General features: G+C 40.1%; 1 protein-coding gene and 1 pseudogene across 1 annotated transcript; both read right to left on the bottom strand.

The window, feature by feature from the left end:
• Positions 1 to 1,000: 1,000 nt before the first annotated feature.
• On the bottom strand, positions 1,001 to 1,906 carry LOC146999997 (uncharacterized; annotated as a pseudogene).
• Positions 1,907 to 9,107: 7,201 nt separating this feature from the next.
• On the bottom strand, positions 9,108 to 18,077 carry LOC146999996 (vomeronasal type-2 receptor 116-like). The gene is made up of 6 exons (XM_085834300.1): positions 17,753 to 18,077; positions 16,181 to 16,463; positions 15,000 to 15,803; positions 13,938 to 14,162; positions 12,675 to 12,798; positions 9,108 to 11,520 (listed from the first exon to the last, which is right to left on the bottom strand). The coding sequence occupies exons 1-6, from the start codon at positions 17,959 to 17,961 to the stop codon at positions 10,613 to 10,615; spliced, it is 2,553 nt and encodes an 850-aa protein (XP_085690426.1). The 5' UTR covers positions 17,962 to 18,077; the 3' UTR covers positions 9,108 to 10,612.
• Between the last annotated feature and the right edge of the window lie 7,983 nt (positions 18,078 to 26,060).

Raw genomic sequence — 26,060 nt, 5'->3', positions numbered from 1 at the left:
GAGGAACAAGAACCGTCCATTAAGTCTCAGGTTTTCATTCACATTTATATGAGGTAAATATTGTCCTTTCTATTTTACAAGTTGGGTACATAAAATTCCGGAAGCAAATCAACTTGTTCAAGGTCTCACTGGAATTTTAACCTTCTCCACTAAACTAAGTGCTATTTCTACGATACTGCAGCTGAGAGATACGAGGAGAGTAAGCCCTAAAGAATGAGCAGCTGATGTCTCAGACAGAAGGAATGACTTAATTTTTTTTGTAGAAAAAAATAAAACTTTATTAAAATAGTGAAAACCACGATGAAGCATTACAAGTCAGGATGTGACCATGTCGGAAATGAAGTGGATAAAAATCAGGTCATAGATTTAGAGTACTAAATGGATTGGCTGTGTCAGAGAGTAAGTCTACTGAACGGTGAGCTGTGTTCGGAGCGTTCCTAGTCCAGCTTGCTAACCTGAAGTAAAGTCTGAGTTCTAGGCAGTGCTTGAGTGCTCTGCAGAAAGAAAGAATGCAGTTCAAACTGAAGGAACGGAGCACAGGCTTTCCCGTGCCCAGAAAGGGTTGTTCGGCTAGGGATCTGCACTGCTAGCATGCACAAGGGCAGAAGTTTGACCCCGGGAACTCCAAGTCAATGTGTTGTGGTGGCCTGTGCCATACATGGGCAGTTTAACCCTCAGTTGGCATAAGGGACCCTGTCCAAAAGGGGAGGAGGGTGTCTATATGATATCCAAGTTCCTCTGGCTGATTGAATTCTAAGAGTCGGTCGTTTCTCAAATGGAACACTTCTCCTAAAGGGCAAGGTAGAAGGGTCCACATCTATGAAAGGTTTCAACAGTCCAAGTTCCCGAGTGAGGCTTCCCAGGTTTTCTTCACAGTCACTTCCTGTGTCGTTGACTGGAGAGACGCTGGGCTCTGAAGTTGAGTTCCTCTGGAGTCTGTAGATAGTTTGTTGCTCACTGGTCTCAAAGCCTGCCTTCTGTCCTCTCTGGCCTGCTGTGCTCAGCCCAGGATGCTTCTCGCATCCACGGAAGGGTTGGGAAATGCCAAGTCGCCTGGTCTCTGAGCCAGCTGGCTGGCCTGGATCTTGGAGGTGGGCACGGGTCTAGGGTCAGAAGTGAAGGAATAGCCTTGGGGCCAGGTGTATCTGGGCAGGCTGGCCTGCGCAGTCAAGATGGAATTAACTGTGTGAAGCGCCCAGTGCAGTGCAGCTCCTGCATGGGACAGTTGCCAAGTGAGCCAGGCCCGCTGCGAGACACTGGGCTCCGTGCTGCTTGAGGGCACACGCAGGAAGGCACCTCCGGGGGCTTGCAGATCGTCCAGGGTCACCTGCAAGGCATCCACATTGGTGAAGACTCTGGACATGAGCAGCGAGAATGTTGGTAATGAGCTGGCTTCTTCTGGAGGAGAAGTCTGTCTGCGCCTCTTGGCAGAGTTTTACGGGGCACCTTGCCTGTCTCCAGAGCGACTGCGCTTCAGAGTCCTCACAGAAGATCTTGGCAGGGACCTTCGGTCCTTTACATGCAGTTTTGTGTGCGAGGAATCTCTTTTGTGGGTGGACCCCGGCTTGTCCCTTCCTCTCTTTATGGAACGAGACGGTCTGTTCTTCCTCTTCTCCTCCAGCTTGCTGCTTCTCTTGTGGGGTCCGCAGGAGGAGACAGCCCAGCTTTGCCCAGATCGCTTCTGGCTGGGGACCTTAGCCTCTCGACTTGGCCAGATGTTCTCTTTGCCCATGGGAGAGGACTTGGAACTCCTGCCATTGTTACCCCGACTCTCAGAGGGCTGTTTGTCTCCTGCCTTCTTGTCTAGGGGCTGCTTTCTCTTGGAAGGAGCCAGGATGGACACCTCTAAATTCATATGTTCAGGCTTCTCGACTAGCATTTCACTCAGGTCTGCTCCCAGGGCCATGTCTCTGGCTCTGTCCTTGGGTGGAGCTCACTGGCAAATGGTACTGATAAGAGAGATGACTGGCTTTAAATAAAGCCCTGGAAGCCCCTCCCCCTTCCTGCAGAGCTCTCCCAGAATCTTTTGCCACGCCCTCAACAGGCCATACCCTCGAGAAAGGGAGGGGCAAGACGTGGTGGCTAATTCAATCTAACTCAAGGAAGTATTGTACTTCTCTTTTTAATCCTTTTTTAATTGGATATTTCATTTATTTACATTTCAAATGTTATCCCCTTTCAGATTCCCCCCATCAGAAGCCCTTTATCCCATCCTCCCTCCCGCTGCTTCTATGAGGGTGTTCCTCCACTCACCCACCCACTCCCACCTCCCAGCTCTCCTATTCCCCTACAAGGGGGCACTGAGCCTTCACAGGACCAAGGGACTCTTCTCCCATTGATGCCCAACAAGGCCATCCTCTGTTATATATAAGGCTGGAGACATGGGTCTCTCCACATGTACTCCTTGGTTGGTGATTTAGACCCTAAGAACACTGGTTGGTTGATATTGTTCTTCTTCCTATGGAATTGTAAACACCTTCAGATCCTTCAGTCCTTCATCTAACACCTCCATTGGGCGCCCTGGTCGGCTGTGAGCATCTGCCTCTGTATTTGTCAGGCTCTGGCAAAGCCTCTCAGGAGACAGCTATATCAGGTTCCTTCCTGTCAGCAAGCCCTTCTTGGCATCTGCAGTAGTGTCTGGGTGACTATATATGGGATGGCTCCCCAGGTGGGTCAGTCTCTGGATGGCCTTTCCATCACTCTCTGCTCCACACTTTGCCTCCATATTTGCTCCTGTGAATATTTTGTCCCCCTTTCCAAGAAGGAAATTCTGGAGGGCACTGGAATCCATGTTAAATTTCTTTTTGATACACTTCGATGGGAGGTGCCAAAGACGTGGAGGGTGTGGACAAGGGAAAAAGAGAAAAGATGCAGGTTTTAGAAGTATGAAAGTTGGTGTTGGAAGGACAAGTGTGGATGGGTTTGAGTCTTTGGGCAGGAGACCAGCCAGGAAACTACTGGAGGAGATGGTCATTTTTGACTCCATCTCAGCTTTCTATGAACACTCTCTGGGTAAGTGTGTGTTCAGCCACTAATTTCCATGCGTGGCTGGGGGCACAGAGATGTTGCCAACGGCACGAGGAAGTTGCCTGACTTGTCAAAAGTTAGCAGGCTACTCAATGATCAAGTTGAGCTTTCAACCACCATTTAATGCCATTCTCCGGAACTTAGACGTACAGTTAAGTTGGCTTTCTTCTCTCAGTGAATGATAGGGCTGTCAGTTCCTCCCTGGAGTTGAAGGCAGTAGGGTACAGAAAGAGAGAATTGGACTCTTAGTGGACAGTGAGGAACTGAAGCATTTGTTTAACCATGTCGATTCCCACCTGTGCTTGACATCATGTGCATAAAAGCCTTCCACACACACACATACACACACATTCTCTGAGGAACTCTTCTGCAGGTCTCATCATCTTAACTCAGAGTCAGTTCCTGTTCAAATTGGGGGCGAAGGTGAGAGAACAGTGAGTTGCTTCCTCTAAGCCATACAATCCCATCTGCTGAGTATCCAGCACGTGCTATTGCTCAACCTCCCAGAAGATGCTAGGTACCACTTTGATATTGAGGTACTTGCTCTGAAGGCCAGTGTCCATAAGCTCCGTGGTAACTATGTGGATGAGAAAGGGAGCCAAACTCCTGTGCAAGAAATCACAAATCTCTTGCCTTAAAGCCACACCCATTCATCTTCTCCTAGTGCTGGAGTCCAGAAGTCTGAGCTGGCTTTGATGAACTCTCAGGGTCTCTAAAAGGCAATTCAACGTGTCCCGAGAGAGGCTGCTCATAACAAATACTGTACTGGCTGGTTTTGTGTGTCAACTTGACACAGGCTGGAGTTATCACAGAGAAAGGGGCTTCAGTTGGGGAAGGGCCTCCATGAGATCCAGCTGCAAGGCATTTTCTCAATTAGTGATCAGGTGGGGAGTGCCCATTGTGGATGGTGCCATCCCTGGGCTGGTAGTCTTGGGTTCTACAAGAAAGCAATCTGAGAAATACAGTAAGTAACTTCCCTCTGTCTGTGGCCTCTGCATCAGCTCCTGCTTCCTGACCTGCTTGATTTCCTGTCCTGACTTCCTTTGGCGAATGTCTTTGTCAAGGTTTCTATTCCTGCATAAACATCATGACTAAAAAGCAAGGTGGGGAGGAAAGGGTTTATTCGGCTTACACTTCCATAACTGCTGTTCATCACCAAATTAAGTCAGGAACTGGAACTCAAGCAGGTCAGAAAGCAGGAGCTGGTGCAGAGGCCATGGAGGGCTGTTCTCTACTGGCTTGCCTCCCCTGGCTTGCTCAGCCTGCTCTCTTCTAGAACCAAGATTACCATCCAGAGATGGTCCCACCCACAATGGGCTCCCCCCCCCCTTGATCACTAATTGAGAAAATACCTTACAGCTGGATCTCATGGAGGCATTTTCTCAACTGAAGCTCCTTTCTCTGTGATAACTCTAGCTGTGTCAAGTTGACACAAAACCAGCCAGTACAATTGACACCTTGTCAACTTGACACACAAACACATCACTAGTAATCCTCAACGCTTACATTCTTACTCATCCCCAAGATCTAAATAACTTAAAACTCCCACAGTCTTTACATATTCTTAAAATTTCAATCTCTTTAAAATATCCATCATTTTTAAAATTCAATGTCTTTTTACAATTAAAAGTCTCTTAACTGTGGGCTCCACTAAAACAGTTTCTTCCTTCAAGAGGGAAAATATCAGGGCACAGTCACAATCAAAAGCAAAAATCAATCTCCAACCGTCCAATGTATGGGATCCAACTCACGATCTTCTGGGCTCCTCCAAGGGCTTGGGTCACTTCTCCAGCCAGGCCCTTTGTAGCACACGTGTCGTCCTCTAGGCTCCAAATGCCTGTACTCCACTGCTGCTGCTACTCTTGGTGGTCATCTCATGGTACTGGCATCTCCAAAACCCAGCGTGACCCCCTTCAGTCCTGGACCTACAATTGCAACTCAGGCTGCACCTTCACCAATGACCTTCCATGCCCTCTCACAGTGCCGAGCCTCAGCTGCTCTGCATGACCCCTTCATGCCTTCAAAACCAGTACCACCTGGGTGACCCTTACACATTACCAAGTCCCACTGCAGAAGGAGTACAACCTTGCCTATCTCTGGAACACAGCCTCTTTGTGCTTTCAGAAAACACTTCCCAGAAGATGTCACCTCAATGATGCTGGTCTCTTTTTAATCACGGCTAATTTCTTAGCTCCAGCTAACCAGCATCAATAGTCCCAGTAATGCAAAGTTTTTGCTTTAGTAGTTCTGGTATCTTGTTAATCACAGCTGATTCTTCAGCCCCAGCTAACCAGAACTACAGAATCTTCACAATCAAAACAGTAATGGCCCTGAAAAGTGTCTTTAATTTTCCCTCTGAAATTTCACAATCGAGGCCTCCATCTTCTGAACTGTTCTCAACACTATCTTCCAAGCTCCTACAAAACATCTGACAGAGCTCTTAACAATGAATGGATATTCTAGCCCAACGTTCCATAGTCCTTCCACAGTCCTCCCCCAAACATGGTCAGGTTGTCACAGGAATACCCCAATTTGTCTTAGTCTGGTTTTCTATTCCTGGACAAACATCATGACCAATAAGCAAGCTGGGGAGGAAAGGGTTTATTCGGCTAACACTTCCATAACTGCTGTTTATCACCAAAGGAAGTCAGGACTGGAACTCAAGCAGGTCAGAAAGCAGGAGCTGATGCAGAGGCCATGGTGGGATGTTCTTTACTGGCTTGCCTCCTCTGGCTTGCTCAACCTGCTCTCTTATAGAACCCAAGACTACCAGCCCAGGGATGGTCCTACCCACAGGGGGTCTTTCCCCCTTGATCACTAATTGAGAAAATGCCTTACAGTTGTATCTCATGGAGGCATTTCCTCAACCGAAGCTCCTTTCTCTGTGATAATTCCAGCTGTGTCAAGTTGACCCAAAACTATCCAGTACACATGGGAATACAAACTTCTACATTTATTTCAGAATGGCATATTGTGGTTCCTCACACAATTGTCATTATCTCTATCTTATTAATCAGTTTTGCCACACCTGAGTATTTAACCAAAATTTGCTCTGCCACCCCACAAGGACACTTGTTCAACTATATTCCTAGCAGCTTTGTTCTTAATAACTGGAGAGTTGACACAACACTCATGTCCTTCGCCTGAAGAATGGGTGAATTAGATGCTTCTCTTTTATACAATGAAATACTATTGAGCTACTAAATACAAGACATGATTAATTTTGCAAGAAAATTGAGAAAACTGATGAATAGTATACTGTGTGATGTAACCTAGACTGAAAAAGTGATGCATTGTATGTATTCACTTATTAGTGCATCTTTTTCACAACATAAAGTGTAAATATAAAGTAGTCCACAAACCAAAGAAGCCAAATAAAAAGGAGGGCCCAAGGGAAGGTGTTTGAATCTCACTCAGAAGGCAAAATAAAATTGTTTTGATGGTATATATTGGGAGGGCAATGTATGAGACTGGCTGTGGTAGGGACATCATATGGAGGGAGAGCAGTGTTAACAGAAAGGAAATAATTGGAGTGTGGTATGGTGGCATCTTTAAGATGTGCCTGGGGCCATGCTTGAAGTTATCTGCTGTGAATCTCTAAGACTCTTAGTATTGGGAGATATGGAAACCAATGAGGTCACCTCATATAACCTGGCAGGACTCCCAGTGGATGAATGAAGTCACCAAAACATGCACAGAACCCAAAATGTGTCCTGTCTACAAGACATTCAGTGAAGAAATGAAACAGAAACTGATAGAATGGCCAAACAACGACTGGCACAACTGATGATCCATCTCATGAACAAAATCCAATCCCTGGCACTATTAATGACACCATGTTATACTTGCAGACAGAAGCCTAGCATATCTGTGCTTGAGAGGCTCCATCCAACAATGGAAACAAGTGCAGAGACACTCAGTTTAACATTAGGCCGGATGCAGAACGTCTCTTCTGGGGGAAGGATCCCTGGACCCAAAGAAGATAGAGACTCAAGAAGACCAATAGAAACAACCAACCTGGTCCTTTGAGGACTCACTGTGATTCAACAACAAACCACCAAAATGCTAACATGGGCTTGATATAGGCCTCCAAACACGTTTAAACCATGTACAGCTTTGTCTTTGTGTGTCACACAACAACTGGTTTGGGCATTGTCCCTGTCTCTGATGCCTGTCTCTGGATCCTGCTCACCCTGACAGGACTGTGTTGTCCAGACTCACTTGAAGATGGTGAAGAGAATGATTCTAGTACTGCAGTTACTTAATGGGCCAGGGTAAGTTCATACCCAAAACAGGAATCCCTCTTCTCAGAGGAGAAGACGTGGGTAAATGAGGGGTGGGGCTGATTGAAGGGAAAGTAGGTGGAGAAAAGGAACTGCCACTACACAAGAGATATAAAGTGAATTTGTAAATGAATAAATAAATGAAGGAACAAGCAAAGAAATCAATGAAAATGGCTGTATTTTCTTTTGGTTGAGGACTGGAGTTCTATATCTAGTTATCATATCAGGCAATTTATACATATTTTCAATATTTTTATATAATCTTTCTTATACTACAGTCGTTATCACCCTGGTGGTCTACCCTATCACTGTTCATATCCCATATGTCCTCCCCCTATCTCTGAGGTTTTCTCCCCACACTGGACCCCACTAGTCCTCCTCGTTCTCTGGGCCTCAAGTCTCTGGAGGGTTTTGGTACATGTTCTCTAACTGAACACAGACCCCACACTCCTCTACTGTATATGTGTTGGTAGTCTCATATCCGCTGATTTATGCTGCATGGTTTGTGGTCCAATGTCTAAAAGATCTCAGGGTCCAGGTTAATTGAGACTACTTGCTGGTACTCATACAGGGTTGCCCTCCTGCTCAAATTCCTCCAGTTTTTTCATAATGCAACCAAGGGGGTCAGTAGCTTCTTTCCATTGGTTGGGTGTAAATATCTGCATCTAACTCTTTCAGCTGCATGTTGGGTCTTTAGGAGGGCAGTGATGAGAGAACACCATGGCTTCTGTAATAGGGTCAGGCCTTTGGGTCTCCCCTTGAGTTGGACACCACTTTGAGCCTGTGGTGGGACCTCCTTTTCCTCAATCTCCTCTCCATTTTTTTCACTGCAGTTCTTTTTGACAGGAACAATTATGGGTTAGAGTTTTGACTGTAGAATGGAAACCCCATCGAACAATTGATGCCCTATCTTTCTCCAGGAAGTGGGCTCTACAAGGTCCCTCTACGTACTGCACAGCATTTCCTTGTCACTCCCTTGAGTCATGAGAGTCTCTCATCTCCCTGCTCTCAGGAACAATTTGCAGGGTCTCCCACACTCCTACCTCTCAAAGTTGCCTGTTTCCATTTTTTCTGCTGGCCCTCAGGGCTTCAGTCCTTTCCCTCCACCCAATACCTTATCATGTTCTCCTCTCTATCTCCCTGTCCCATTTCCCAACCAGTTCCTTCCATCCCTGCCTCCCTCCCATGTGATTTCTTTCTTCTTCTTCCCAAGTTGAATGGAGGCATTCTAACTTGGGACCTCATCTTGTTAAACTTTTTGAGTTTTATGGACTGTATCATGGGTGCTGTGTACTTTTTTGGCTAACATCAACTTATTACTGAGTTCATGCCATGCATGTCCTTCTGGGTCTGAGTTACCTCACTCAGGATAATATTTTCTAGTTCCATCCATTTTATTGCAAAGCTCAGGATGTCCTCTCTCTCTCTCTCTCTCTCTCTCTCTCTCTCTCTCTCTCTCTCTCTCTCTCTCTCTCTCTCTCTCTCTGTCTCTGTCTCCCCTCTGCCTGCCCCTCCCCCTCTCCCTTTCCTTCTCCCTCTCCCTGTCTCTCCTTTCTTCCTTTGTTTATTTATTTATCATTGGGTATATTATTTCTTTACATTTCTTTTTAAATTTAATTTTATTTTTCATTTATATTTTACACTACATTCACCACAGCCCCATCCACCCTCTTACTGCTCCATATTCCATGCCTTCACCCCGTCTCCATGTGGCTACCTCCACACCCACTTCACCTGACCTCTATATGCCCTGGGCCCTCCAGTCCCTTGAGGATTAGGTGCATTATCTCTGAATGAACACAGACCTGGAAGTCTTCTACTGGATGTGTGTTAGGGGTCTCATATCAGTGGGTGTAAACTGCCGGTTAAGAGGTGCAGTGTTTGAGAGACTCAGGGGTGCAGATTACCTGAGACTGTTGGTCCTCACACAGGATGGCTCTTCTTAGCAGCTTCATTCAGCTTCCCTCATTCAACAACAGGTGTCAGCTGTTTCTGTCCATTGGTTGGGTGCAAATATTTGCACCTGACTTTGTCAGCTGTTGCTGGGTCTTTTGGAGGGCAGTCATGATAGGCCCCTTTTTGTAAGTGTTCTATAACCTCAGTAATAGTGTCAGGCCTTGGGCCCTCCCACTGAGCTGGACCCCACTTTGGCCTGCCACTGGACCTTCCTTTTCTCAGGCTCATCTCCATTTCTATCCCTATACTTCTTTAAGACAGAAACAATATGGGTCAGAATTGTGTCTGTGGGGTGGCAACCCCATCACATACTTGATATTCCTGCTGATGGTGGGTTCAAAAGTCCCTCTCCTTACTGTCAGGTATTTCATATAAGGTCCCTTCCTTTGAGTCCTGGGATTCTCTCACCTTCCAGGTCTCTGGTGCACCCTGGGTTTCCCCAAAACTCCTCTCTCCTGATGTTGCTTGTTTACATTCTTTCTGCTGGCCCTCAGGGTTTCAGTCCTTTTCCCTCAGCCAATACCACTTTCCTTCCCAGGTCTCTCCATTGCTCCTCATTGTGTCTTTTCACATAAATGTAAAGAGCCTTATATTGTAGGCACAATTTGATATGCATAGTCCCTTTAATAAAATATTTCTTTTTTGTAATGTTATCTGACATTCTTAACATCTGCCCAGTACATTTTAAAGCTATTCCAAAGTACAGTTCTTCTGTGCTGTCACTGTACTTCATACTGCTAATATTCACGCTTGTTTCTCTTTTCAAATGAGTGCCTTCTATTGCATCAGGAATCGATGATATTCTAAATCTCAACAGAAACAATTTACCATTTTGTTGATATTTTATATTCCGTTGCTGAAAAAAAAAAAACACATAGCAATCAAAAGAAGCTTGTGAGGAAAGTGTTTATTTACTTATGCACCTTGGTCACAGTATATTGAATGAAGCCAAGGCCTGAAATTGGATGCTGGAACTCCGTGAAAGCATGAGGGAAAATGTCGATTACTGGCGTTACAACCATGTTGTCTTCAGACCTTTATCTTATAACTCCAAAAACATCTTGCCTAGAGATGGTAGTGTTCACAGTCAGTATGGTCACCTAATATTAATCATTAATTAAGTTCATGGTTTACATACAAAACTGCAGGTCAGGATGATGGTAGCATTTCCACAATTGAGATTCCTGGTTCTCAGTATCTTCAAAATTGTGTCCATATGAATGAGACCATGTTTGTAAGTTCAAATGTGTATATTATTTAAATTTTTATAAGATTAAGTACTACTTTTGTTAAGACAAAGAAAAAATATGTTGAGTATCATCTAACATTTTCATATTATGAATATTTTAATAACGAAATTTATCTTTGTACTTCTGTATAAAATTTGAATCTGGTCTAACTAAAATAACATAACACTTTGGGACAAAGATACACATTAGCAATCCTGCACTAGAAGCCAAGATGGAGAAAACCTCCACAATCACCATGAGCCTCCCCCTGGTGCTGTGGTAGACAGGGAGGAAGGTGATCCAGACACTGCAGAACACCAGCATGCTGAAAGTTAGGAACTTGGCTTCATTGAATGTGTCAGGAAGGTTCCTAGCCAAGAAAGCCAAAGTGAAGCTCACCAGAGCCAAGGAGCCCAAGTATCCCAGGACAATGTGGAAGGCAATGACAGAACCTTTATTGCAAAGAATGACCATCTTCCCATGTTCAGATTGTATATCTCTGTCAATAAAGGGAGGAGATGTTACCAACCAGATTCCACAGAGAACAAGTTGGATTAGGGTACAAATGGGAATGACCAACTTAGGTGCCCCTGTTATCAACATCCCTCTCATTCTTCTTCCTGGAGTAGTGAGTTTGAAAGCCATGACCACAGTTATTGTTTTGGCCAACACTGCAGAAACAGCCACAGTGAAAAATACTCCAAATGTGGTTTGCTGCAAGATACAGGTGACCTGATTGGGATGTCCAATGAAGAGCAGGGAGCAGAGAAAGCAGAAGACTAGAGAGATGAGCAGGATGTAGCTGAGAATGCGGTTATTGGCCTTCACAATGGGAGTATCATTGTATTTCACAAATGTGACGAGGACTAGAATTGTGATGGCCGAGAAGGACAGTGCCATGCAGCCTAGAGCCATCCCCAGTGGATCTTCATAAGCCAGAAACGATACATCTCTTGAGAGGCAGTAGGTTTGCTCTATGTTGGCATATTTATCATCTGGACACTTCACATACTGTTCCATATCTGCTGGCAAATGAAAATAAACCCGTATAAGATATCATAATTACATAGGTAATAATTTTATATTTGTGTTATTCATAGGATATATCAATAAATATTTTGTTGTTGAGCATCTATTCCATTCATTTTGCTGTAGAACCACGAACTTAAGATTGCTCTGTATTAACCTATGTTTGTGATTGAACAAAACACCATCATATGAAGTAGAACAGAAAAAAATAATTATTAAATAAAAACAAAATATGATGACTAATAATAATAATAATAATTTCAGATTATTTAATTCCTCCAAACATAAATGCACTATTCACAGACACGGGTAGTATGCAGACATCTTTGTTGATACCACTTGATGAAGTGCATCATGTATTTTGTTTTCTTTGTGGGTATGCCATTCGTCTGTATACATACCTAGGAACCAGAACATACAATTACTCATGCAAGTACTATTTGCATAAAGGAATATTTTCATTCTTGAAGTTATATGCCTCATATACATATACATGTCCCTCTCATTGTTTTACAATCTCTTTCTTCACAAATACACACTCCAAGCTCCATGTCATAAAGGCTATGGTTGTCCATATTCATCCCTCTTTCCTTAGAGAGGGAGTGATTGACGATAAGCAGTATCCCATCTGTTGCTGCATTCTTCAAAACTTCACTCTTGTTCTAACTCTTTAACAGGAAATTATTAATCCATTAAGCCATCTAAGTTCTTAAAATATATTCCATTAAGCAACAAGTATTACCCTGAGCATCTAGTCTTTCTCAGGGAATAAGCTGTGGTTTGAAAGGAAAGATTATGGACTGATCAGCTAGTCAAGTTTACCTGTACAATGAATCAAAGAAAAATAAACCTGTGCATAGATTATGCCTAAAATGTTTCTTTTAAAAATTGTTACACAGGTAGGTCCCCCTAACATTTTCTATATAATATATAACCAGTAACTATCATATTGTGAAAAAAATGCCTTGTTTGAAGAAGATATTGTAAATTATTTGCTGGGTCCAAACGAAGTGGGTATTATTTAACTGATTAAGTTCTGAAACATGGAGATTTTAGGTCGTCAGTTTGCATTTAGGCCATATTGTATTCCTTGTTTGCAAAGAACAGGTATTCAATTTCAACAATTTTTCTCCTGCATGCAAGCATGTACCTGTTTCATTGGAAACCTCATTTTCTGGGCAATGAACACAATCGAAGCAGCAGTCTGCTGTTTCTTTCTGATGAATTTTCCTGAATCCTGCAGTACAGGCAACACTACACACAGAGGATGGAACCTGAAGAAGTGAATAAATATTATATAATATGCGTGTGAGTGAGTGTGTATATCACACATTTGTCAAGCGAATAATGACCCATAGATTGATACATGGGACACTAACAGATATGATTATACATATTCTTCTGATATTACTTATTCTTCTGTATTATTTAAAGGTATCAGACACATTATTATTTTATATTTTCCTGCAATGCACTGAATGTTACACAATATTTACTATATCCTGTAATATTATATATGTAACATTCAGGTTGTAGCAATTTAAATTTTTTTCCTTCCTAAACTGATCAATCCAAAAGAACAATTATGTGACACCTGATTTTCTATCATGATTTATAAATTCCAAAAATTAAAAAGTAAAAAAGAATAGTGAGGTGTATGGAGGGAGGTGAAGTTGGGGGATATGGGTAAATCTAAGAAGAGTAGTTTGATGACTATGACCAAAATATGTTATGTAAGACTCCCATAAATTTAACAAAGTTTTCCTAAGTGTAAAAGAACTTGAACACACTATCCCTTCACCTTTCTCCCATGTGTCTATGAGGGAGCTCCCCCACCCACACACTCCTGCCTCACCACCCTAGCATTCCCTGTGCTGGGGCATGAAGTCTTCACAGGACTAAAGGACTCCCCTCCTACTGATGCCAGATAAGGCAATCCTCCACAAAGGATGGGAAAACAGGATGTTGGAAAACATTTGAAATGTAAATAATGTTTTTAAATCAAAGATATATAAATAAAAAAAAAAAACCTTGAATCTGGAGAAACATTTATGTTAATGAATACATGCTATAGTTAAGTAATCTATACATTAGTTCACAGGGAGTCAGAAAATTCCATGGGTTATATATAGTTACAAAACTTTAATTAATTATATGTAAATATATACTATATTATAAATTTATCAAATTTATTCCTGTATTGTGTTTGAATTGGCATATGGGTGCTATTGAACATGAAATCCAGAGGACATTGATTCTTCTATGCCCAGATTAACATGAAGCTAAGAGTTATCAAATTTTGAAGATTTTAACTGAGAATGATCTTTTGCAAGAGTAGCAATTGGTCTTAAACACAGAATCTTATATTTAAAAATATATATATCCTGAAAAATAAAAATTATGTTATACCCACTGATGTTCCTCCCATGGCCCATTCCAAATCATCAGATATATGAAGTTGTTGACTCTTTGGAAAACAAGGTATATAGCTTCCTATTTTCACTTTTAATCCAAGGCCTTGTGGAAAACTCCAAATGATGAAAATATCATACTCTGTACACTGATTTTCCCTATTCTTCATGTTCACCAGTTCTCCAACAGGGTTCGTAAATACCCTGGTTTTCATCAGAGAAGACACCTAGAAGATATTCATGCTTACATATGCATATCAATAAAGATAATGCCAAGTTGAGAAATTTCGCTGTTATCTTAATGATTGTCAGAAAAGACAGCTATATTGAAATATACCTGTGTAGTAAAAAACAGTATACACAATTGATAATTGAAAATTTATATGCTTCATATTAATATTTGATGGTAAAATGTTCCTGAAAAAATGATTATCAGATAGCAAGTAACATGGTGTGTTTGTGTGTGTGTGTGTGTGTGTGTGTGTGTGCCTGTGTGAACATGTTTGTCAAAAATAATTTTAAAAAATGTAGCCATGTATGTGAGAATGAAGGGGAAGTCTGAATGACTGAAAATTGTGAAAATAAAAATGTTGGATTTTATGAACATACAGTGTACACATATAAAATGAACATAAACTTAAGAAAATGGGAAGTCTTAATCATTTATGTTTTTATAAATTGTTAATTTAAATGAATAACTATTAACCACAGCCCATGTATCAATTTTTGAGACACTATATTTTAGAAAAATATTCAGTCTTGTCATCACTTAAGACTTTTATGATAAAACTCTTGGTTCCTCTTTTAATTTTGAAATCATTTGGTGAAATGCTGAGACACCTTTTCACAAAACTAACTGCTATTCATATAAATGTAATGCCTCCTATTAAATATTATCTTTGTTCATGATATTCATCCATGTAAAAGAATCATTAGGGACATTTGCAGTATAGAAATCATTGCCCTGACAGAATAATCTCAAACAAATGTACAGTTGTTTCTCTGGTTCCATTTAAAAGATCACATTGATATATATAAGCATAATGAAATGTAAGAAACTTTACCTGCTGACAAGCAGTGAAATATCTTTTGGGTTTTGCCTTTTTCTGAGACTCTACTTGTTGAAAAATGTGTTCATGGTAGGTGTGGGCCACAGCATAAACAGCATTATACAGATTGTAACCTTCATCACTCATGGCCATATCATAGCTGTGCAGTGCTGTCCATTCCAATGTGTTGTTGAATGTAATATAATTCATTTTACTGCTGTTCTTAGAGATTGAACAATTAAAATAATTCCATTCCAGTATAGTATGAGAAATATCTTTTAGGTATTTAACAGTGTTCATTGTTTGCATAAAATTCCTAAATTTAGGAATCTCAACTTTGTGGTGTGCAAAAGTGATAGTGGCATGGAAGAGATTAAGGGTGAATTCTTTTTTATGTGTGATGACATCCCATTGTGAGGTTGTGATCCAGATTCTCTGAGCACCTAACTCTTCCCATCTTCTAAAGCTGACTTCTAGAGTAGAGTTCATTTCACCAAAAATGATAACAACCTTTGCTGAAGATGTCATAATTTGTTTATCATATATTGTAGCCCTTGTCATGTATATCTGCATGTTTTCTGGGATCATATTAACAAAAGCTAAACAGATCCCATGCAGTTGGCTCTCTTCTCTTAAATCTGAGAGAAACTGAATCCCCTGATCATCATCTGAGATGACCAGTCCTATCCAAGTCCATCTAAAATAAAACATCAAGGAGACAATGCCAAGTGATAAATGTGTGTCCTTGGTGCCTACCTGATGGACATGGGACAGCCGGTCATGGTCGCGTAGGTTAGGATTAAATGGTCCAAAGAAAACCTAAAGGATATAGAAGACAGGATGAAACTTCCAGTGAGGAATATGATTATTAGGATATTTGGACTCATATACATGTAACGCTACTCACCTTCCAGAACTCTAGATAAGAACAGTAAGATTGTACTATACACATAATGTATTATTCCTATTAGATTCTAGACTATCACTGACAAGTCTAAAATTCCTAGAACACAATTTTACCTGTATGCACAGTACATCTATGAACTGATTATTTAATTCATATATATATAATGTGTATGTATGTGTGTGTATTTGTGTAGCAGCACACCCACAAATGCATTCTGTCCAAGTTTTCTTGTAGGCACCTGTAAATGTAATTTAATGTTCTTAACCCATTCAGTGTCACAATTTCTTACCAGTGGCATTGAAGAATGCATTGCCAGTTTTAAGGATGTTTTCCATGATGGTCCTGTCAGACCTATCATACATGAATCATCTAGATAACAGAAATAATTAACAAAATTCATATGTCCATTTATTTGTGTATATTCTTGATCCAGATTTTTCAATAAATCATGACAATTTCCACCAATGATGGAGAACATCAAAGTCATGTTGGGTAAAAGATAAGGATTCTTGTTGATCTCATTGGTAGCAAAAAATATTACCAGAAGAAGCTCATATTCACTTGCTGCAATTCTAAAACAAGGCATAGTGATGATAAGGGGGATGTTTGAAATATGAAATTTCAAATACTGTAAGATTTGTAATATGAGATATGTTAAATCTGCCTCCCAAGTGCGGGGATTAAAGGCGTGAGACACCAAAGCCTGGCCAGACTAATTATTTTAGGATATATTTTATTTAATCTTATTTATCCATTTCAAGATATATATACAAAATGACACGTTATACCATATGACCAGAATATTATCCTTTAGGGTGTTGTACACATCAAGTTAATGTTACCTTTTAGTGTGTTCTTACTATTTCTATTTTGTAAAAAAAGTTTCAACACTCGTTCCCTCATAATCTGCAGCCACAAATGATAAAATCTCACTCATTGGATCTCAGACCTAATACCCACATTGACAACAGGTTCTTTTCCACAAGAAGTACTATGATTCTCATAGATTTATCTTTACAGACCTCAGATGTAGAGATTAAGGCCAGAATTTTCCCTATGTATCAAGGGCACATGACATAGGATGAATGGAAAGGAATTGTGAATAAATATTAACTACTAAATAATTTTAAAATTACTGAGTAATTAATAGAAATATTGACCTTGTATCTGATAGTGATAATAAGCCAAATCTGTGCTTGTGCATTTGTGTAATTGAATAAAAAGTTTAGTCTGGTAATTGAATATAATCTAGCATTCTTTTTCCACATTCAGTATCAAATTCAGGATTGCAGGAAGAGGCTCATTTAAAGACTATTTTATGAAGGAAAGTATATGTATATTCACAAGTATATAAGTAATGTTATACATTTAGCCAGATATAGTAGACCAACCCATACACAAATATTTCAATGAAACAATGCATGCTCATCTGTTGGAAACCAGAATTAGGTAACACTTTTTCGAAGGCATTTAGATGCATGATCATAATGAGGTGTTGGCAGAAAATTGAATATAGGCAGTGATGCAGTCTCTTCATATTGAGTTCTAGACAAAGGAGGGAATTGTGAATTCAAGGCAGATGAAAAGATATCTTTCAACATATATTATCCAAAAACACTCAAGAGAGAGAATCCAGACCTTCACATTGTCCAGCATTGTAAACTGGAGTATAAAATTGAAGTAAAACCCTACTAAACTGTGACACATTTCGAAGTATTAAAATAGTGATTGATATAAAAATTCGTTTTCAGGGGTTCTTCAAGTTACATGGTGAGGAAGAGAACAGAACCCACAGTTTCTGTATACAGCTAAATATTTCAAACTAGTAACATTGATACATTAAATAAAGTTAACGACTTACCTAAAATTTGAAACTAAATTTAAAAAGTTACTATTAGTATAAGATTTTTCAGTTTCCCAAAGGTAAAAATGACATTCCCTTTGCAAATCTCCATCATTATCTTCACTATTCTTTATTCTCCAAAAGCAGCTTGGTTCAGTCAAACAGAACAAGATGAGAGAAAACTTCAGAAACAAAAATAAAATAGTGAAAGCACAGAGCTTCTTCATGTCTGCTGGGATCTAAGATGGAGCTGTTGTGAAATCCGTTTCTGATGTAGAAAAACATCACACACACATTTACACCTATGTGTCTGTTTGAAAGGTACCTCTGTCTGGAGATCCACTTATTATATTCACAGTTCCTTTCCATCCCTCCTATTGCAGGCTCCCTAGATACATAGGGAAAATTCTGGCCTCAGGCTCTACATCTGAGCTCTGAAATGTTTTCATCAACATATTTTTGAAAACATGTTTTGAGATCATGTTTTCTACCCTCAGGGGCCATGACTGCATTCATGTGCATAGAGTAAATCCCAAGGACAATCTTCTCCTGCATGGCTCATACCTGACCATGTGTCAACAGCCATTATGCACAAACACAATGGATTTCATCAGAAGTTCTATACTGTGACAGAAGTTGAGAAGGTCATTAAAAGTTCCATATCACTCAGATGCTGCGTTTAATCATGGAACATTATGTAACACATTGTCAAGTTTAGGGAAGGGCAGTCTCACATGCATCATTGAGCCTGGAGTTGGCCATGCTCTCTGTTGTTCATATACTACTGTATGCCACTCATGTTTACAAAATCTCCTCAAAATTCCTGTGATTCCTGCCATCTGGAGAACATGTCAATATGCTAATTCCAAAAATGCCTGGGTTTTTAAAGATTCAACACCCATCCTGTCCAATGTCAGTACCTGTGCAGACATTCACTGATATGCTGATCTCTTTCCTGATAATCAGTGCCTGGCAGTCAATGACATTTAATGAAATATTTCTTTGGATGATGTTTGCTAACACCTCATTAAGAAGTTAGAGACTAATTTCATATATTTTGCTCAAAGTAAAGAAGTTAGGTGACATTTAAGAGATAAAATTTTATTGCTAGTGTTAGCATATACCTCATACTTTTCATTTATTTCTACTTGGCATTTGGTTTGAAATATTTCTATCTTGGATTAAATTTAACAACACAGATGTATGTCTGTTAAGCTAATTTATGTAATTTGGATAGATTCCAATGAGTGACAAAGATGAAGCATTTATTTGATTTGTAATTTTTGAACTACCTTATACTTTTGTTCATATCCACAATGAATTAAGTGAGTCTTAAACTCCATTTTTTGGAATGGTTGGCATATCACTGAATTATAATGAAATCCTGCTATGGAATTTATTTTACTATCTTTGTTAATATGAATAAACATTTCTTTTATACTTCCGTTAAATTACAACAATTTCAGTGTACATTTGTTTCAGTACATTTGCAAAATTGTAGATTGGTAAATTAAGTGTTCTGATGTAATATCCTATAGTTGCTATATACCTGGTGCTAATACCATGTCAAATTAACTGGGAATGTGCATGGAGGCTGACTCTTTACTTCTCTGTGACTGATATTGAAATGCCATCCTGAGCTGTGGCCGTCTTTTAGAAGCCATATGGTCCACATGAGCAATGGACCACGATCCATACCATACTCATTACAACAAGACTACAGGTCAAACATTTAGGTCTTTAATAATCTTGAACTTGTATTTGCCCAGATTTAGAGGTGAGGCTCCATGTGCTTTTCTGCAGAGACATCCTCCATGTTGCTTGGAACACAAATAGTATTTCTTAAAATCTCTTTTCTTTTTGCCTAAAGCTCATGTTATAGACTTGATTTGGAGGAAAGAGGGCAGAGCACACATCATCGTGTCCTTCCTGATTATCAAGGGACTCTTTGGTTTCTATTTTCCTTTAAGTTGTTCTGTTGGGTGGCAATCTTAACCTATCCACTACAGTACTTTATGTGTTTATAAAACAAAGTTTTCTTCTATGTTTTACAGATGATATTCCATAGCTTCATTCCAGTTTCTTGTCCCTTTATTTCTTGTTCAAATCAGATATCTGATTCCATGTCAGGCTATGTGGAGCATGTGGTGGCCTCTATCCTATTTTCATGTCAGAGAATAATCTTAGAAAGGTTGCTGTTGTATTTTCTTTAAATTTTGATGTCATTTATTATTAAACCATTCATATCCTGTTTTTCCCCATTAATCAGATACTGATTTGTGATTCTTCAATCACTTGAAACAAGGTTTAATATGGCACAGAATTATGATTAATATAAATTATTGAAGTACTTTTGAGTATCTGCACTCATCAATCTACATGGATGGAAAGACATCCTCTTTCATGAATTACATATGCAATAGCAAAGATCTCATTCATGAACCGCAGATATTTGCAAGGCAATGTGATGCCTATTATACATCTATGCACCAACAAATATAATTTCAGTTACTGTATGACAAATAACATCTCAGTCTATTATAATTTAAATGATTTTTGTACAAAATTCAACTTATTCTAATGAAACTAAATCTGACATGTTATAGCTTTTTTAGACACAGGATTTTTAACCCAATGCATCATAATTGGCATCACATATTACTTCACTAACACTCAACATACATGCAGGATTGCTGATGGTGATTCTTCCAAAGTGTCCCCTAAAATCCCTTAATCCATAGAACTTAGCTTACAATAAAGGGTCCAATTTCCCTTCCAATCTTCCTGGTCCCATATACATAACTATACTAATATTGAATACCAAAAAATGAATTTCAATATTACTTAAAAATTTTACACCTGAAGAACATCTGTCGTCTGAACTTATGAAAGCAGGGTTTACTTTCCACCCCTACCAACCTACCTGTCTGACAGGAGATCTTCCATAATTAAGAACATAGGTGAGCCCTTTGGCTGAATACTCATTTCATTTGGGACCTCCACAAGCCTAAACACATGAGGTATCTATCGAGCTCTTCCTGAATACTATTGTCTTTCCAGTTTGCATCTCCAACTGAAACTATTGAAGATCAATATGCCTTCCCCAGACCCCAAAGCCAACGTGGCTTCTATTAGATCTACCTAAACCAGAGACAGTGGGATATGATGGTTGCACCAAGTAAAGACATTTAAGGCATGCCTTAACCAGATACAGCACTTCCTTACTCCCAGGAGGACTCCTGGAATCCAGGTCACACTACACTATTTGTATCCAAAGAGTACTGATCCAGTCCCAGATACCCAGACAAGTTAACAACAGAAATGACCAGATGGTGAAAGAAAAATAAAAGGACATAATCGAGAGAGGCCAATGTAATTTGGCATTATCAGAACCCAGTTTTCCTACCCAGGATATTTAAACACACATGAAGAGCAAGATTTTGATCTAAAATTGCATCTCATGAAGATGACAAATACCATTAATAAGGATAAATTAACACCTTTAAAGAAATACACAAAACCACAGGCTAACAGGTAGAAGCCTTTTGAAAGGAGACAAATAATTCACTTGAAGACACTAAATAAAATACAATTTAAAAGATGTTAGAATGGTACAAAACAGGCTAACACCGAAAAATGGGAAAAGAAACAACAAAAACATTTAAACCTCTTCTTCACCTTCATCAGACTCCAGACACATACAGGAAAGGTTCCCTTACACCACCCATCTTCCCTGATCTCTGAGACCCCTGCACAAGGCCAAGTTTCACTCAGCAGCATGAGAGCCCAGGACTACATCCATTCCCCTATGAACTCTCCACCCACCTTCATGTGATCTAAGGCTCCTGAAACAAAAAGAACTGGAGGTCTGAAAACAATTTTTTTTTTTTGCTGTTGTTGATGATGTTGTTATTTTTCTTTTTTATTAGGTATTTTATTTATCTTTCAAATGCTATCCTGACAGTCCCCTGTACCCTCCCCCTGCCCTGCTCCGCAACCCACCCATCCCTGCTTCCTGGCCCTGGTATTCGCCCTGAACTGGGGCATATAATCTTCCCAAGACCAAGGGCGTCTCCTCCCATTGATGGCCTACTAGGCCATCCACTGCTACATATGCAACTAGAGACAAAAGCTCTGTTGGGGGAGGGAGGGGCAATGGCTAGATCATATTGTTGTTCCTCCTATAGGGTTGCAGGTCCCTTTAGCTCCTTGGGTGCTTTCTCTACTTCCTTCATTAAGGGCCCTATGTACCATTCAATAGATGACTGTGAGCACCCACTTCTGTATTTGCTAGACACTGGCAGAGACTCACAGGAGACAGCTATAACAGGGTCCTTTCAGCAAAATCTTGCTGGCATAAGCAATAGTGTCTGGGTTTAGTGGTTGTTTATTGGATGGATCGCCGAGTAGGGCAGTCTATGGATGGTCCTTCCTTCTGTCTCAGCTCTGACCTTTGTCTCTGTAACTCCTTCCATGGGTATTTTGTTCCCCCTTAGAAGGGGAAGGAACAAAGTATCCACACTTTGGTCTTCCTACTTCTTGGGTCTCATGCGTTTTACAAATTGTATCTTGGGTATTTTAAGTTTCTGGGTTAATATCCACTTATCAGTGAGTACATATCATGTGTGCTCTTTGTGATTGGGTTACCTCACTCAGGATGATGGATCTCATCTATTTGCCTAATACTTTCATAATTTCATTGTTTTTATTTGCTGAGTAGTACTCCAATGGGTAAATGTACCAAATTTTCCATTCCTCTGTTGAGGGATGTTTTGAATTGCATTTCCCTGATGATTAAGAATATTGAACATTTTGTCAGGTATTTCTCAGACATTCAGTATTCCTCAGTTGGGAATTCTTTGTTTAACTCTATACCACATCCTTTAGTATGGTTATTTGATTTTCTGGAGTACAGCTTCTTGAGTTCTTTGTATATATTGGATATAGTCCTCTATGAGAGTTATGATTGATAAAGATTTTTTTCCCAATCTATTGGTGGCCCTTTTGTCCTTTTTTTTTTTTTTTTTTTTTTTGGTTTTTTTGAGATAAGGTCTCTCTGCATAGCCCTGGCTGTCCTGGAACTCATTTTGTAGACCAGGCTGACCTTGAACTCAGAAATCCGGCTGCCTCTGCCTCCCAAGTGCTAGGATTAAAGGAATGCACCACCAAGTCTGGCCCTTTTTGTCTTATTAACAGTGCTTTGCAGAAGCTTTGTAATTTTATGAGGTTCCATTTGTCGATTCTCAATCTTACAGCAGAAGCCATTGCTGTTCTCTTCAGGAATTTTTCCCCTGTGCCCATATCTTTGAGGCTTTTCCCTCTTTCTCAGCTATAAGTTTCAGTGGCTCTATTTTTATGTGGAGTTTCTTGAGCCACTTGAACTTGAGCTTATTACAAATGAATAAGAATGGATCAATTTACATTCTTTTACGACATAACTGAGAGTTGAGCGGGCAACATTTGTTGAAAATGTGGCCTTTTTTCCACTGGATGATTTTGGCTCCTTTGCAAATGATCAACTGACCATAGGTGTTTGGGTTCACTTATGGGTCTTCAATTCTATTCCATTGATCTACATGTCTGTCACTGTACAATTACCATGCAATTTTTATCACAATTGCTCTGTAGTACAGCTTGAGGTCAGGCATGGTGATTCCACCTGAGGGTGTTTGTTTGTTTGTTTGTTTGTTTGTTTGTTTGTTGAGAATAGTTTTGCTATCCTAGGTGTTTTGCTATTCCAGATGAATTTACAAATTGCGCTTTCTAACTCAGTGAAGCATTGAGTTGGGATTTTGATTCGGATTGCATTAAATCTGAAGATTGCTTTTGGCAAGAGAGCGATTTTTACTAGGTTAATACTGCCAATTCATGAGCATGGGAGACATTTCTATCTTCTGAGATCTTCTTAGATTTCTTTCATCAGAGACTTGACTTTCTTATCATACAGAACTTTCACTTCCTTAGAGTCAAACCAAGGTATTTTATATTATTTGTTACTATCGTAAAGGGTGTTGTTTCCCTATTTCTTTCTCATTCTGTTTATCTTTTGTGTAGAGAAAGGCCATTGATTTGTTTGAGTTAATTTTATATTCAGCTACTTCTTTGAAGCCATTTATCAGGTTTTAGGGTCACTTATATATACAATAATATCATCTGCAAATACTGATTTTTTTTTTTACTTCTTCCTTTTCAATTTGTATCGCCTTTGATATCTTTTTGCTGTCTAATTGCTCTAGCTGGCCTCCAGAGAAGGCTCTGACCCCGGGACCAGGTGAGATTGCCATCTTCTATCCTGGGTCCCTCAATGAGCAATCTGTGCAGGAGTGCAGGCCAGCTGCAAAAGCAACATAGCTTCTAGGACAGTGTCCCTTTGGGCCTTCAACTTCAGCCAAGAGGCAGAGCTGAGACCCAGAACTCTGTGTACTTTCCTCACCAGAGGAGAGCTGGCCTCTAGGGAAAGCCCGGACCCAGAGACCTGGTGAGAATGCCATCTTGCATCCCTGGTCTCTCAGAGACTTGACTGCTCAGGAGAGTGTGTAGGCTGCAGAAGCAAGGTGACAGTCTTTAAAATAAAATGATTAATTTTGAGATTATAATTAGGATTGTATTCACCAAGGGCAAAAAGTTGTCTTTTCCATGATAATATGAAATTTATGAATATATGGCCCCATAGTTCTTAGTGGATATTTTCTTTCAAAGCAAGGAAGGGCCCGTGATATCAGTGTCTATGCTCAGGCTTGGTAGTCATTATCTCTCTCAAGAAAACACTTGTCACCTGGAAAATAAGGCTTGAGATCTGCATAAAGTAATTCAGTGTTGTTAGATTCTAGACATTTAGACCACATTTGAAGGCAGTCAGTTTGGAAGTGGCTAAGGGACAGACAAGAGCTGTTTTGGACATGTAGAATTTCCATATATGTTGACCAATTTGGATATACATCTGGTGGGGAGTGTCTGGTGAGATGATTATCTCACAGCCTGACTGACTGAGCATGTAAAACAAAGAATATACTATATACTTCATTTTGTCTCTGGGTCAGAGTGTAAGATCTGAGGTATCTTGTTTTCCTCATTTCTGTTTGCAGGCGTCATCTCCAGGCAAGGTCAACCTGAGAAGATCCCTTCCATCCTGAATCACTACATACTGAAGGTGGCCCTGGAAATGATTTATAACAAGGTTTTGTTTGTTTTGTTTGTTTGTTTGTTTGGATTTTGTTTTTATTTGTTTTTTTTTTTTTTGCTTGTTTTTTTTTTTGTTTGTTTTTTTGTTTTTTGGCTAAGGAATAGGATGAAAGTAGACAGATCAAGACTTCTGCTACCAACTTAATGGACTAGCTCTTCCCTTGATCCTGTCACTGCTCTTCCTAGTTAACCCATTTGGAAATAAAGCACACCATTTTCCCACTGTACTTACACAGAAAAAAACTCATTATCTGAGATCTCTGGCATTTGAAAAGGAGGTGGTCAGTATTTATGTCCCAGGAGAGTCTCCAGGATAGGCAACTCAGCTTCTGTTCAGTATAGGGAGAACTTTAACAGAAAGGCAAAGCCTGTTTCCCATGACATAAACAATTCCTTGTCTGAATATTCTATGGTATCCTGGAGAGCTCTAGGTATCCCCTGTGATGTCATCAGTGTTGTAACAACACCAACTGTTCTTAGGGCTTTCAAAAAGTACATATTTATGTTGGCAAGATGGTGGAGGTGCCTCCTTGAGAGTGAGAATGGAGAGCTTAGAGAAATAAGAGAGAGACCTAAGGAAGATGTCTTTCCATCTCACTGTAAAACAGCAAGGAAGATGTGGTCCTGGGACAGACACAGTGAGTTATGGAACAGTTTTGTGAAAATTCCTGGAGTAGGCATACTTGAATCTGACTTCCCAGTAATGAATAACAGAAAATGGTACCACTGTGAATTTCATGAACTTTCCTGCTAATCATAATTCCTGAATGGTGAGTATTCATGTACATTAATTTGTCCATCCATGAAGACAGGACCAGGCAAGTCCAAAACCAGAATAGTGTAAATTTTTATATTTTCTTTTATTGGATCGTGGGTTGGCAAAAGGAGACCATAAAGAGGTAGGGAGAGGCCCTTCCGGTCCGAGCCAGCACTAGGGCACCTTGGCTGTGGAGTCTACGGACATCCCCAAAGTCCCCCACAGGACCCTCCACGAGATCTTAAGACCTCTCATGAGTGGAACACAACTTCTGCTCCAATTCAATTGTGTGGGACATGAGACTGTATTAATTAGGGAAGCAGAAAACCCAGCCTGACCAGGGTCACAAATCCCTTCTGATCCATGCAAGCATCAGGCCACCTTGAG

The sequence above is a fragment of the Mus caroli genome, unplaced genomic scaffold, assembly GCF_978045245.1.
Source record: "Mus caroli unplaced genomic scaffold, Mus_caroli_1 scaffold_22, whole genome shotgun sequence".
NCBI lineage: Eukaryota > Metazoa > Chordata > Mammalia > Rodentia > Muridae > Mus > Mus caroli.
Note: the sequence above shows the minus strand (reverse complement) of the source record. Positions and strands in the feature narration are given on the sequence as shown.

Excerpts from the sequence above, each read along its gene's own strand:
- LOC146999996 (XM_085834300.1), bottom strand. The coding sequence starts at position 17,961 with ATGAAGAAGCTCTGTGCTTTCACTATTTTATTTTTGTTTCTGAAGTTT. Across the intron at positions 16,464-17,752 it reads AATTTAGTTTCAAATTTTAG|AATTGCAGCAAGTGAATATG; the intron begins GTAAGTCGTTAA and ends GCCTTGTTTTAG. Across the intron at positions 14,163-14,999 it reads ATTTCACTGCTTGTCAGCAG|GTGTCTTCTCTGATGAAAAC; the intron begins GTAAAGTTTCTT and ends AATATCTTCTAG.